General features: G+C 36.5%; 1 protein-coding gene across 1 annotated transcript in view; it reads right to left on the reverse strand.

The window, feature by feature from the left end:
* CFAP54 (cilia and flagella associated protein 54) overlaps positions 1-13,680 on the reverse strand; it is a 278,386-nt gene that overhangs the window by 238,341 nt on the left and 26,365 nt on the right. Inside the window, exons 7-12 of the mRNA XM_036891466.2 lie at positions 12,414-12,527; positions 12,192-12,293; positions 7,218-7,416; positions 3,854-4,035; positions 3,605-3,770; positions 2,511-2,596 (exon numbers count right to left, since the gene is read on the reverse strand). Coding sequence (XP_036747361.2) covers positions 2,511-2,596; positions 3,605-3,770; positions 3,854-4,035; positions 7,218-7,416; positions 12,192-12,293; positions 12,414-12,527 — 849 coding nt within the window. The remainder of the gene's footprint in view (positions 1-2,510; positions 2,597-3,604; positions 3,771-3,853; positions 4,036-7,217; positions 7,417-12,191; positions 12,294-12,413; positions 12,528-13,680) is intronic.

Below are 13,680 nucleotides of genomic sequence, written 5' to 3' on the forward strand. Positions count from 1 at the left end.
TAGAGAGTTCAGATATTAACCCAAGTATATATGTGTTGGGAGCGAGCCTATGGACTTTAAGCAATGCCAGTTATGTAAGTTAAGACAACAGCAATCATTTCTGCAGTATCCTAGAAAAAGCAAAGCTGCTCTCCTAGCCAAATCAATATAGATCTTGCAGTCAGATTGCTAAGCAACGTTTCCTCCTCTGTTCTTTCCACTGGCCTTCTAACCCTGCCAACACCCTGCTTCTCAAGAATACCCTCTGCCCCAGGGGAAGGCCCCACCCTTAAAACCTCCCTCCCAAGGGCCCGCGCCCACAAAATGGCGAATTTCCCGCTTCTCTTCCGGGTTCTCTGCTCCCGCCGGTGCCAGCCAAGGCCCAATCACCCCTCTACACCTTCCCGCCAGCGCCATCTAAGGTCCAGTAATCTTCTGACCCACCCCTTCCTTGCTAACCTGTATAAATTGAGCCTGCAAACAATAAACTGTGCCAGCTTGATCAGACATCCTGTCTTGCTGGTCGTGCTTTGTGTCCCTTGCTTGTTTCATTTCTGCAGGCGTCTCCGGCGACACCCCACGTTTGTCCCGCAGGCCGGGGCATGTATGGTCAATTAATATACGATAAAGGAGCCATGGATATACAATGGGGAAATGACAGCCTCTTCAACAGCTGGTGTTGGCAAAACTGGACAGCTACATGTAAGAAAATGAAACTGGATAACACTCTAACTACATACACAAAAGTAAACTCAAAATGGATCAAAGACCTGAATATAAGTCATGAAACCATAAAACTCTTAGAAGAAAACATAAGCAAAACTCTCTTGAATATAAACATGAGCAACTTCTTCATGAACATATCTCCATGGGCAAGGGAAACAAAAGCAAAAATAAATAAGTGGGACTACATCAAACTAAAAAGCTTCTGTACAGCAAAGGACACCATCAGTAGAACAAAAAGGCATCCTACAGTATGGGAGAATATATTCATAAATGACAGATCCAATAAGGAGTTGACATCTAAAATATACAAAGAGCTCATGTACCTCAACAAACAAAAAGCAAATAACCCAATTAAAAAAGGGCAGAGGATCTGAACATACACTTCTCCAAAGAAGAAATTCTGATGGCCAACAGGCACATGAAAAGATGCTCCACATCGCTAATCATCAGAGAAATGCAAATTAAAACCACAATGAGGTATCACCTCACACCAGTTAGAATGGCCAACAAACAAAAGACAAACAACAATAAATGTTGGCGAGTATGTGGAGAAAGGGGAACCCTCCTACACTGCTGGTGGGAATGTAAATTGGTTCAACCTTTGTGGAAAGCAGTATGGAGGTTCCTCAAAAAAGTCAAAATAGAAATACCATTTGACCCAGGAATTCCACTCCTAGGAATTTACCCTAAGAATGCAGGAGCCCAGTTTGAAAAAGACATATGCATCCCTATGTTTATCGCAGCACTATTTACAATAGCCAAGAAATGGAAGCAACCTATGTGTCCATCAGTAGATGAATGGATAAAGACGTGGTACATATACACAATGGAATATTATTCAGCCATAAGAAGAAAACAAATCCTACCATTTGCAACAACATGGATGGAGCTAGAGGGTATTATGCTCAGTGAAATAAGCCAGGTAGAGAAAGACAAGTATCAAATGATTTCACTCATCTGTGGAGTATAAGAACAAAGAAGAAACTAAAGGAGCAAAACAGCAGCAGACTCACAGAACCCAAGAATGGACTAACAGTTACCAAAGAGAAAGGGACTGGGGAGGATGGGTGGGAAGGGAGGGGTAAGGGGAAAAGGGGGCATTATGATTAGCACACGTAATGTGGTGGTGGGGGCACGGTGAAGGCAGTATAGCAACCACAATGTTGTTCATGTAAGTGTATATTAATGACACCAAAAATATAAATAAATAAATAATAAAATAATAATAGTAAAGCCAATTTTTCCAATGAAATTCCATCAGAACCTCAAAATTGTATGCAAAACTAATAAAAATAGTTTAAAGTGTTACCACCCAAAGCCAGGCTTCTGAAAAACCACAGAGAAGCCCTGGTGATCCCTGGAATTCAGTTTAAAATCAGTGCTTGACTAGTTTTAATTATATTTTCAGACCCACAAATTGTCATTTCTAAATACTGGTCATTGCATACAAAGTGACTCTAAATAATAACTAGACTTTGTACTCATGGGATAGATAGCAACATTTCATTAAGAATATTAACTCTCATTAAAATCACTGTCTTATTTCCTTCCCTATTAGAAATATAGCTAGCCTGGGAATTTCCCAAAAAGGAACAGACTGACCCTGCAAATGATGACAATAATAAATAGAAACTTAAAATTATGAGTCAAGATGTAATTCAATATTATTGAATTGTATTCTTATTCTAGTGATTAAACAATACAGAATTTTGGCAAGGTGCAATTCCTGTGATAATTTAAATCTGACTTTAATTATAATAGGCTCCTTCAACACTATTATAAATTATCCAAAACAGCTATTTCACCTGAGGAGAATCACAGACACAGGAATACAAGGTTGTTGCCAGGTGGAAAATGTCTTCTGAATATCCATACATCTTCACACAAGAATCTCAATTCATAAAGTAAAGGAAAATGAAACAGGCAAACAAAAAACAGTTACAAAATTTCAAGTAGAAAAGGCACAAAAACACAGAAATTCTACAAAAATGACATCTGGGCAAATTTCTTATCAGTAAGACACTCTGCATTCTTGGCCCCAGAAATCCTACAAAAATGACATAGTCAAAATATCTTCTCAGTAAGACACTTGAATATTTTACAAGTTCTAGAATATGAAAACTACTCTAAGTAGGCTCTAATTAAATTAAAATAGACTATCATCATTACCATTAATCTATAACCGGCACTCCAACTATGTCCAAAATGGAACTGAAGAGCCTTAAAATATTAAAACACATACAAAATACGTCAGTTGGAAAAATAATAACAAAAATATCTATTCAGAAACCACTAGAAGAAAAACAATGTGCAGTTACTTGGTACAAATTATTTATTGCAATTGAGCAGCCATACAGTGTCTAACATGATAAAACACTTAAAAAATATGAGTAAGTCATTCTCATTGGTCAAAATAACAGAGGCTGCAGATTTTCAATTATATACACAATAACTCTCAAGATTTAAAAAGTCTAGAATGTAAAGAGAGAGGAGACCACCAAACCTTCCCTTACCAAAGTGAACTGATTGCTTTTGTTTTACTGTCCTCATGGGCTCTCACTTACTGACAAGGCAGCAGCTAAATTTTCTACTCAGAACTGTCACTCAGAACAAAATCCAGCACTCTTACAAGGCGTAAGGGCTTATAAGATCTGGAGCCCAGCGACTTCTCTGATGTCATCCCCTATCGCATTCTCAAATTTCACCACCAGTGCCAGTGCACTCCAGCCATGCATGCCTCCTTGCCATTCCCTCAACAACAAGGCTCACTCTCACCTCAGGGCCTTTGCACTTCCTGCTCCCTCTGACTTTAACAGTCATTCTCTCATTCCAACTATAGGAAGCATATTTTATTAGACAAAATTACCTTAATTTTTCATAAAAGTAAATAAATACTCACCATTAAATGCAGGTTTTTTTACATAAATTTGAGCTGACCGTCCTTCTTTGTAGTTTTCCAGAGGAAAGATCGAGCCTTTGTTTCTCTTTATATTAATTAAAGGTTCTACTGCAATAAGAAGAATTAAATCCTTCTCTTCTTTCTTTGACTCTGGATCATCCTGCCTCTAGGAGAAGTGTATCCCACAAGTTAGTAATTCAATGTCATCTTAGCAAAATAAAAACAAGTTTATGGTTTGGCTTATATTACCTGGAGAAAATCAATAACATGCCCAGCTGTAGATTCAAATAAACTCCATTCCTCATAAGTAAAAGCTAATTTTACAAATTTCACAGCAGCATCTAGAGAAATAACATTTTTTCTTTTTATAATAAGTTGCAGAAGAGATGTTTTTGGAAAATCAAGCATTCCATCTGCACCAGAATTTGACACTAGAAAAGGAAATAGAGAAGTTTGAATGTCATCCATGCAAAGAAATATTTACTAAATATTAACTATCAGACACTGCCAGGAACTAGGGAAATAAAGGAAAAGAAGTAAACACAAATACAAGATTCTGTGGGGACATATAGGAAGGACATTAAACATGGGGTTGGGGTAGGAGAGTAGTGAGGGAAGGCTGCCAGACCAATGAAGATGAAATCTCAAACATAAAGAATTAGTAAGAGTTAATGAGTCAAATAGCAATGCAGTACTACAGACAGAAAGCTCCACCTTAAAGATGGACATTGTAGCCAAGTCAGCTGACTGTTCCAAGGCAACAAAAGGTAAATTGATGTGGAAATAAAATTAAAAGCATAAACACCTTGAAACAAAGACCACAAATGAAAACATCCTCTACCAAAGAAATCAGAAAAATGGAACAAAAGGAACAACTTAAATTTAATAAGTATTCTCTCAAGGAAATAAGACAGGATATTAGAAACATGAAGCAAGAATAAACTGCTGTGAAAAAGAATCATATTGAGACTGAGTACAAAGTATATTATTGTTGAAATAAAAAATTCAATATATGGACAGAACAGTGAGAATCAAAGAACAAATTAATGATCTGGAAAATCAGATTGAAGAACCTTCCCAGAAGGCAACAGGAAGTAATAAAGATATGAAAGTAATAAAATAAATAAGATACCGAGAGTGGATGTGTTAACATCTGTCTATTACAACCCTAGGGGAATTTTTTTAAAGTAAATGTAAGGGAAGGAATAAAGAAGTAACATGAAAAAGTCAAAGAAAAATATGTAAGACCTCAAAGTACCCACTCCTAGGATCCAGTATGATGATATGCAAGAAGATCACAGGAAAGAGAAATTAGAATGCCCATTTAAATCTATAAAACAAGAAGATTTAAACTGATGGACTTCTCAATACCATATGTAAGACTATGGAGAAATATCTTTAAAATTTTAAAAGAAACAAACTTATAGGCAAAATATTGTATCTAGCTAAATTATTTCAAAGTTCTTAGAGTTTGTATTTGAGCATAAAGAAATGAATTTAGAAAGAAGCAATGAAAAATGGGAATAAGGATGAGGAAAAAAGCTTAGTGTGTTTACTGTCTTAAAAAGCAATGACCAGGACTTGTATCTAGAACATACAAAGAACACTCAAAATTCTCTAAATAATCCAGTTAGAAAAATGGGTGAAAGACACTGAACAGAAAAAGAATGTGAAAATGCTGACTAAATACATGAAAAGATACTCAGTATCATTAGCCATTAGGGAAAAGAAAATTAAAGCTACAATGAAATGCCACTAAACACCTCTCAGAATAGCTTAAAAAAGAAAAAAAATGATAACACTAAATACTGTCAAGGATGTTACAAAACTAGATAATTCATACATTGGTTCTGGGAATGTAAAACAGTACAGTCACCCTGGAAAATACTATGGCAGTTTCTTACAAAAGTAAATACACACTTACCATATGACCCAGCAATTATATCCTTGAGTATTTCACCAGAGAAATGAAAACTCATGTTCATACAAAGACCTGTACTCAAATGTTTATACCAGCTTTATTCCTATAATAGCCAAAAACTGTTAATAATGGAAATGTCCTTCAATAGATGAATGGTTAAACAAACTGTGATACATTCACACTATGAGCTACTACTCTGCAATACTGAGAAGTAGTCTATTAATATGCACAACAACTTCGATATATCTCAAAGGAATTATGCTGAGTGAAAAAAACACAAATAGTCACCTAGTTTATGACAAAGGTACACTATAGTCAATGGGGAAAGGAAGGTCTTCAACTGGTGGTGCTGTGTCAACCAGATATTACATGGAAATAAATAAATCTTGATCTCTACCTCATACCAACAAAAAAATTTTAATTTAGACCTAATGTGAAAGGTGAAATAATAAAGCTTCTAGAACAAAACATAGGAATACATCTTTATGACATTAAGGTAACAGAGATTTCTTAATATGACACAAAAATGGTTAACTAAAAGAGTGTATTGACTACATTAAAATTAAGAATTCCTACTCCTTATCAGCTACAATTCAGAAAGTGAAAAGACAGGCCACCAAATGGAAAGAGATATCTGCAATGTGTGTATTCAATAAAGGATGTATACCTAGAATCTATAAAGAATTCCAACAAAACAGTAAGAAAAAGCAAATAGTCCAAAAGAAAAATGGACAAAAGATCTTGGTTTACCAACTGGTCCCCATACACCCAGGAAAAGGAGAGACCAAAAAAGAGAGTCAAACCACTCCAGATTGGTAGGAAGCAGGTTTTAATAAGCAAGGGAACTTACATACAAGGCTTGTCTTTGGAGGCTGAAAGATGAATTGATCTCCATACCCACCCGCCAGAATCTTAAAAGATTATATAGAAGCCTTAACTGGGATGTATTCACTCCAGATGGTCTCAACAACACTGTACTCTCAAGGCTACATTCTTGAAATGGCCAGTAATATGCAAACAGTAGGCAAGACATATATTCGAAGGACAGAGGATGGGGTAAGGAGCCTCTGAATGCCTGAGTCCAGCTCAAGAGTCAACTGGTGGTCAAGTCAGGGTGGTTAAAATTAGGTCAGTAATCAGTGTAATTGACCACATTAACAGAAATAAAAGAGAAATCTATTTGACCAACTCTACAAATCCAGAAAAGGCTTTTGATAAAATTCAATAGCTATTCAGGATTAAAAACAAACAAACAAAACTCTTAGCAAACCAAGAATGGAAAGACATCTATAGGGTGAAAAAGGGCAATCTAAAAAATTCCTTCAGCAAATATCAGCATTAATGGTAAAATGTTGAAACCTTTCCATTTGAAAACATAAATGAGACAAGGACATTAGCTATCTCCACTTCCTTTCCGTGTTCTATCGGAGATCCTACCCAGTGCAGTAAGTCAAGAAATGCAAGAAAAAGAGTAAGGACTGCAAAGAAATATAACTATCATCATCCAGAAGTGATCATATACTAAAAAGTCCAAAAGAATATCTACTAAAATATTATCTGAATTATCAAGTTTAGCAAAGTTGCTGAATTCAAGAGCAATAAAAACTGGATGTCAGTTTCTTATGTATGGACTACTGTGGAAAAATTTTTGTTAGTCATGTTCTACCATAAGACATTATTTTAACAACTCACTTATTAAAAGTTCTTTTCCTGCTGCAAATAGTTCTGAGACAACATCACGAACTTCTACTTCATCTGTAATACCAAATCCAGTTTGCAGTGTTCGCCTATTTGAATTAGAAAGAGCTTCCAAGACAGCCAGAAACCGGGATGCAGTGCTATCGAACATTTCCTCCAACAACCGTTCCGTGGCAGTACGTGGCCATGGCAACTGGAATTTTAAAAAATATATATTGTCCTTTTTTTTAAGTTCTATCAAGTTTGATATTGTAAGGCATGCTTCATGAATGCCAAAAGAGAGAGGGGTGGCCTATCAGTGAGATGGCTGGTTTAATGGTTTTCATTTTTTGAGGTGTCACCACAGTCTCCATTAAAGTTTATGTCATAATGCCATTATATCAAAGTCTTTGTAAATTCTTTATATGTTTTGTGTTTCCAAGGCAGCATAAAAAGACTGTTTATTACTGCCATTTTATTAAAGCAGCATCAATCTCCATATGTTTTGCAGTACCTTAATTACAGCCTTTAGGAACTGATATTCAAACTTTGCCTAAAAATGTCTCAGGAGTGCTTTTTAGATTTACAGACCGAATCTCAAGATTCAGTGGATCTGGGTGGGGCATTTTTAATAAGCATTGCAGGAAATTCTAATGCAGAAGGTCTTTAAGCCCAAATGTGCAACAATATTTTGTAGTGTAAATTAACTGGTCTTGTGGTAGTTAACTCTGTCAAAAAGTTAATCAGCTGTATACTAATCAGCTAGAGATTGTAGAGTCTTGTGTGAATTCCCAACCGCTCTGCTTTGGGTCAGCCCAGTGATTTCACCTCCTGCAGATGGCTGGTCTCTGCACAAATGACCTGTTCTCTGTATTGAGCTTACTGGTTACTAGGAGAGGTAGCTCTGGTTGGCTTTTCTAGAACCCATGTCCAGTTGGAAAACACCTATCATATTCCCCATAATTCCCTTGCTTCTTTCCTCTTCTTGGGGCAAAGTCAGTAAGACAGAAAAACAAAAGCAAGGATAAAGATGCTTTGGACTATTTTTCGCCACACACCAACTTCCCCACTCATTAGCTTCTATGCTTTCAGTTCACAGGTCAACTGATATGTTAAAAACCTCAATAAATCTTGAATATCATGTCCTGCCCTCTCTTTCTTTACAGACAGAGGTAAGGTTTTCTTATAAGATTTTTACTGTAGATTAAAATAAGCTTTACACTAAGATTTGTGCATTTTATTGTACCTAAAAAAAATAATTACATAAAAATATTTAAACAGCATAATAAATTTTCTAATAATTAGAAGTACTCAAAAATGAAATGATAAAACCCAAATAGATTACAGTGAAATTGTTTTTAGAAATATCACAGAAAAATTAGCAAAAAGTGGAATAGACTATTTAACAAAGCCGTAGATGAATACTAGGTAAATTTTTTTAATATAAATATCTAAAAGACCCGTAAAAAGACTTAGAGCAATTTTTAAAAAGTCTTGCTAAGCATGACAAGCAAAATATTAATATCTATAAAAACAATGAGCCCATTCAAATATATTTTAAAAGTTAAAATCTCTAATACATAAATGGTCAAAAACTGTGAAAGATAAATCACAGCATTAGGAAATAAAGAGAGTAAACACAAATGTAAGATATAGTTAAACCAAAGAAATAGTTAAAATGACAAGCTATTTGATGAAAACTGAGTTATTAAAAAAATGAAGAGTAATATCAAAATGATAATAGCCTGTGGTGAAATTGCTACATGAAGGTTGTTACCTCTCAGTACCTATTTTGCAAATCAACCTGGCAATACATATCAAAAGAAATAAAAGTGTTTATATGCTTTGACTCAAATCCTACATCTTGAATTTTATCCACAAGAAATAAAAGAAGGAAAAAACAGTATATGTGAAGATGTTGATTATTTCAATATTTATAAGAGCAAAGAATTAGAAACAAATTTATTACAAAAAATAGTAATAAAAATATTAGACAAGTTGTGGTACAAATACTGCATAAAATATATTAGACCATCTTTTAAAATGTCAGGATGGATGAGAAGCTAAAAAACATGTCCCCTATAGTCTGTTCCGTGACATCAACTCCATGAGATAGATTACGTTAATTCTCCAACATAATATACTGTCTTGCCAATGGGTTTCAGCCCCAGGCAAGTTCACTATGGATTCAATGTGACCAAAGAAGTGACAGTAGAACATTCTTGGGGTGAAAGGGTTATACCCAACTTTATTCCCACGGTGGCAGGTCAATCACTAGAATCCCGTCCATTTAGAGAGAGTCATCATGCAACAAGCCAGTCTCTGCCTCTGGGCCTCTCTACCTGCACAGCCATCTCAGTCTCTGTCCTCAGCGCTGCCACCACTCCAGCCTCTGCTCTGCTCTCCTGCAGCCTTGCAGCCGTGCCACCGTGTCGCCCAGAGCACTGGGCAGGGCTCTTTATATAGAGTCAATAATGACACATTGCCCACACGTGTGTACTGAGCTAGCCAACCAGCGCCAGGTGAGAATCCTGGCCACAGGAACCTTCACTTTATCCACATAAAAGTGATGCTTAGTTTCTCACTGTCCCCCAATAAACTTTGCTTACTCCTGCTTCCAAGCTATGATCATTCTCTGGTCCTTTACTAAGAATATTTTCCCTTGTTCTCCCTTTCTAGTCAAATCCTGCTCATTATTCCAAAGCCATTCATAAGACAGAACTACAACTTAGTCTTTTTTACATCCCCCACACTTGAAACGATGGTAGGACATCCACTACATGGTTATTAAATGAATGAATGTAAAATAAGTAACAAAGCTGTTACCTGGGATTTACTACATGCCAGGAAAGTACTAGCTTTACATGTAACTCATTTCATTTCTACCATTATTTCCTCCATAATACTTACCACAAGCTATAATTTATTTATTTATTTATTATACAATTTCTTCACTAGAATGTAACCTCTATTTTGTTCACATAGCAGGTACTTTAAAAAAATGTATTGAATGAATCACTAAACAGTCCCTCAATAGGTGTCTGAGTTAGTAGTCCTTTTAAAGAATCCTTTGAAAGTCAAAATTATTTACTGTGAGTTAATAACTGACCTACAAACTCATAAATATTTTATAAAATAGATTTAATGCATATTAAAATTAGACACATGGCAAAATTATTTCATACATATTAAGCAGGACATTCTGCAAAATATGTCAAAGTAATATACTATGACTTTACAAAAAGGGTTGGTTGACTATTCTCTGTAAAAACTAACCACTAAACCATTATGATTTTTTTCTAAAAAGATAGACCACCAGAACTTTCCATATAATTATTGTCTTTAAGGAAACTAGAAATAAATGAGCTTTTAATGTAATGTTACCTAAAATTTTGAAAATACATTTACTTTTTATACCAGGAGGATTATAAATCAAGTCTTATTAATATGCTAATTACTGACAACCTTACAGCTTTAGATGCTTAAATTTGGTTTGCTTAGAGGAAAAAAAAAATGCTAGTGAGAAAAAGAAATGTCCCCTCTCTCTTATAAATACTATTGCATTATTACTTACCAATACCAGATAAAGACAATTTAACAGATCATCCAAGGACTTATTTACAATTTGGCACGTTATCATACACACACATCCCCACCACCAGTTATACACCACTGGTCAGTAAGGGAGGTGATTTAAGAGGTGAAATTAAATGTACTTATGGGCTCCATAGTCGACATACCATAGTCACACTAATAGCAAGAGAAAGCTACCATGCCCAAATAATATTTGTATTTATACATTATGATTTATTTAAAAGAAAAGAAAAAGAACTACTCCTAAATGTTATAAACAGAACTGAGTTAAGAGAACAGCATTCATTGTATTGAGAAAACACTAGACCAGGGACCTGGCTTCTGGCCCCAGTGCTGCCAGCAGCTGCCTTTGCAACCGTGAGCTTATAATTTAAATACCCCAGGCTGTATTCTCCCCACCTGTAACAGAGAAGGACTGAACCACATAATTTCTAAAATCCCTCACAGGTTCTGAGACTCTACTTCTCTGTCAGAAACTGCTTGTCTTTTTCCCCCTCACTTTCATTTTCGGTCCCTACGGAAGGGACCGAAGCTCACGGAAGAGAGTTTATGGCCTTCTAGAACACTCAGGGAAAGCGTCAAAGAAATATGGAACCTTCCGGGGTATTGATATTCAGAAAGGCAACGGGGAAGGCAGTGAGAGAAGGAAAAGGCAGGAGGGAGAAAGGGCAGAGGATCCCACAGGCATAATTATGCCCCAGTCCCCCTCCAAGAGCCTTACTGCTATTGGCCGGCTTTTGACATGTGAGAAGAGACCACTGTCATTTCCATGCAGGGCCTCATTGCCTGCGTGAGGCCCTCCAGAGTTCTCTTATAACCCCTCTGCCAGAACAACCAGCAGTTTTCAAAATGAGGGCCGCTCCTCAACCTGGCCCTGACCAGCAGCCATGAGCCAAGTCCGCTGATCACTGTAACGACATCTGACTCCAGTAGGAAATAAATAGTTATTTTAAGCCACTGACATATGGGGGCTGCTTGTTTCTATGGCATAACCTAGTTCCTAACACTCCCAAAGGGGAAACCTGAAGCTGATGAGACAAGGTGCCTCCACCTTCTTTCCAGCCTGGAAGCCTTCTAAGCTAACACCAACCAGTCAGGGACAAAAGCCTCTGGGGCACCACTCCGAGGCCTGTGCATTTGAACCTTTCCCAGGCTCTTCTTCAGCATCTTGCCCTTTAAAGTTACAAAACGGGGATTGTACAAAGATACAAAAGCTTTGTGAAAAGGATGAAGTGAGGCCATGTCCAAATTGGGAAGGCATTCTTCTATTTGCCGTCGGTGCAGAGAATAGGGGGCAGGATTTAATATTTGGTGACCAGGCAGAAGAGATACAGAGCTATAACACAATACACCACAGGCAGCGTCTGAATAAAGAGAAGTCGTTCTCAGACTTACAGTTTGTACTTCCTTTAGGTTAAGTCTTATCTTTGGTCTAAAGAAAGTTTTGTTTCTTCGTCTAGATTCAAATACTCCTCTTTTGAAGATCATCACTGCCATCTGTCTCAAAAAGAAGAGGTAACACAAGGTAGCATGCGGTACACTTCTCAAATACTAATATTAAGGACTTAATCAACTATAGGGTGCAGTAACTTCTTTGATTTCATGAAACTGTTATACCTTTATTGTGGCTTCTCTATAATCTCTTCTGGATTCTTCCTGTGTTTCTGAGGAACTCATTAATTCCAGTTGCCTTAACTCATCAATTTTGGCTAGACCACGTCGAGCAAATGCCTATATGCAGTAAAAATAAATTTAATTCCTAATAAGTAAGAGTATAGTGATTAGAAATGTATCAAGACAGTATGTTTTATTCTCCCAGATATTTGATTAATTGGTGAATTAAACTCTTGGCTGATGCTAACTCCTAACATGGTAGCTACCCTATCATTTCCTATAAGCACCGCTAAATTCTACAGGTCTAAGTTAACAAACTGTCAGCTATGCTAACTTCATGAATCAAGAAATTCAAAAAAGTAAGCAAAGTTGAATTCTGGGTTAAACATCAGCTTCATATAGATGATCATTTCTCTGGTATCATGCACACATGCACACCCACACACACACTCCCTCCTCCATGCTCTTCTCCAATACTAACCTTCCTACCAAACCACGCTGTTCATACTGCCTACTAAACTGTGAGGTACTTAAAGGGACATGTTCATTTTTGTATCTCTAGCATCCAGCATATAGGAAGTATTTATTAATATCTGAAGAAGAAAAGGAAGGAAAGAGGCAGACTTATTTAATCAGATCAGCATTACTATAATTCTTAAGAATTAATAACAAAAAGAGTTCAATTCATGTAATTTATTTTACCATTTCTTTGAAATATTTTGTTTATAACTTACAATTTTCATGAAGATGCTTCTAGACCACAATAGAAGCATATATGAAGGGTTAAATTTTCCAATAAGGAAAAATCCCAATAGGAATCAAATGTCCAAAACTATGTAAATGTTCCATTCCCTGATAATTTTAATAGTTAATAGCTATAATGCCACCACTAGTACACTGTAATTAACTATACATATATGATGTGTAGTTTAAAGAATGTAACCCACAAGGGTTGTACTAGACTATGCCCCTGACTATGGGCCAGTACTTATGCAACCCTTCAGAATAAGTTTAGGCAGGAAAAATGAAATGTAAAGGAGCCAATAAGTGGCCAGCTGATTTTTCTATGGTTGTGATCAGGATATGAACAGGAATTCGTATAGCTGTGCAGGCTCTGGCTTGCACCAGACTTCTAGCCAAAGAGGTTGAGTGAGGGCTGAAATCCAGCCCTCACTGCACTCACCAGGCCGTGCACACCAGTGCAGGAATGTCTTGGCCCAAAGGAAGGGGTGCCTGTTTCTAATTCTCACCAGGACCCCTCCACTGATAA

Source organism: Manis pentadactyla, chromosome 10, assembly GCF_030020395.1.
Source record: "Manis pentadactyla isolate mManPen7 chromosome 10, mManPen7.hap1, whole genome shotgun sequence".
Classification (NCBI taxonomy): Eukaryota; Metazoa; Chordata; class Mammalia; order Pholidota; family Manidae; genus Manis; species Manis pentadactyla.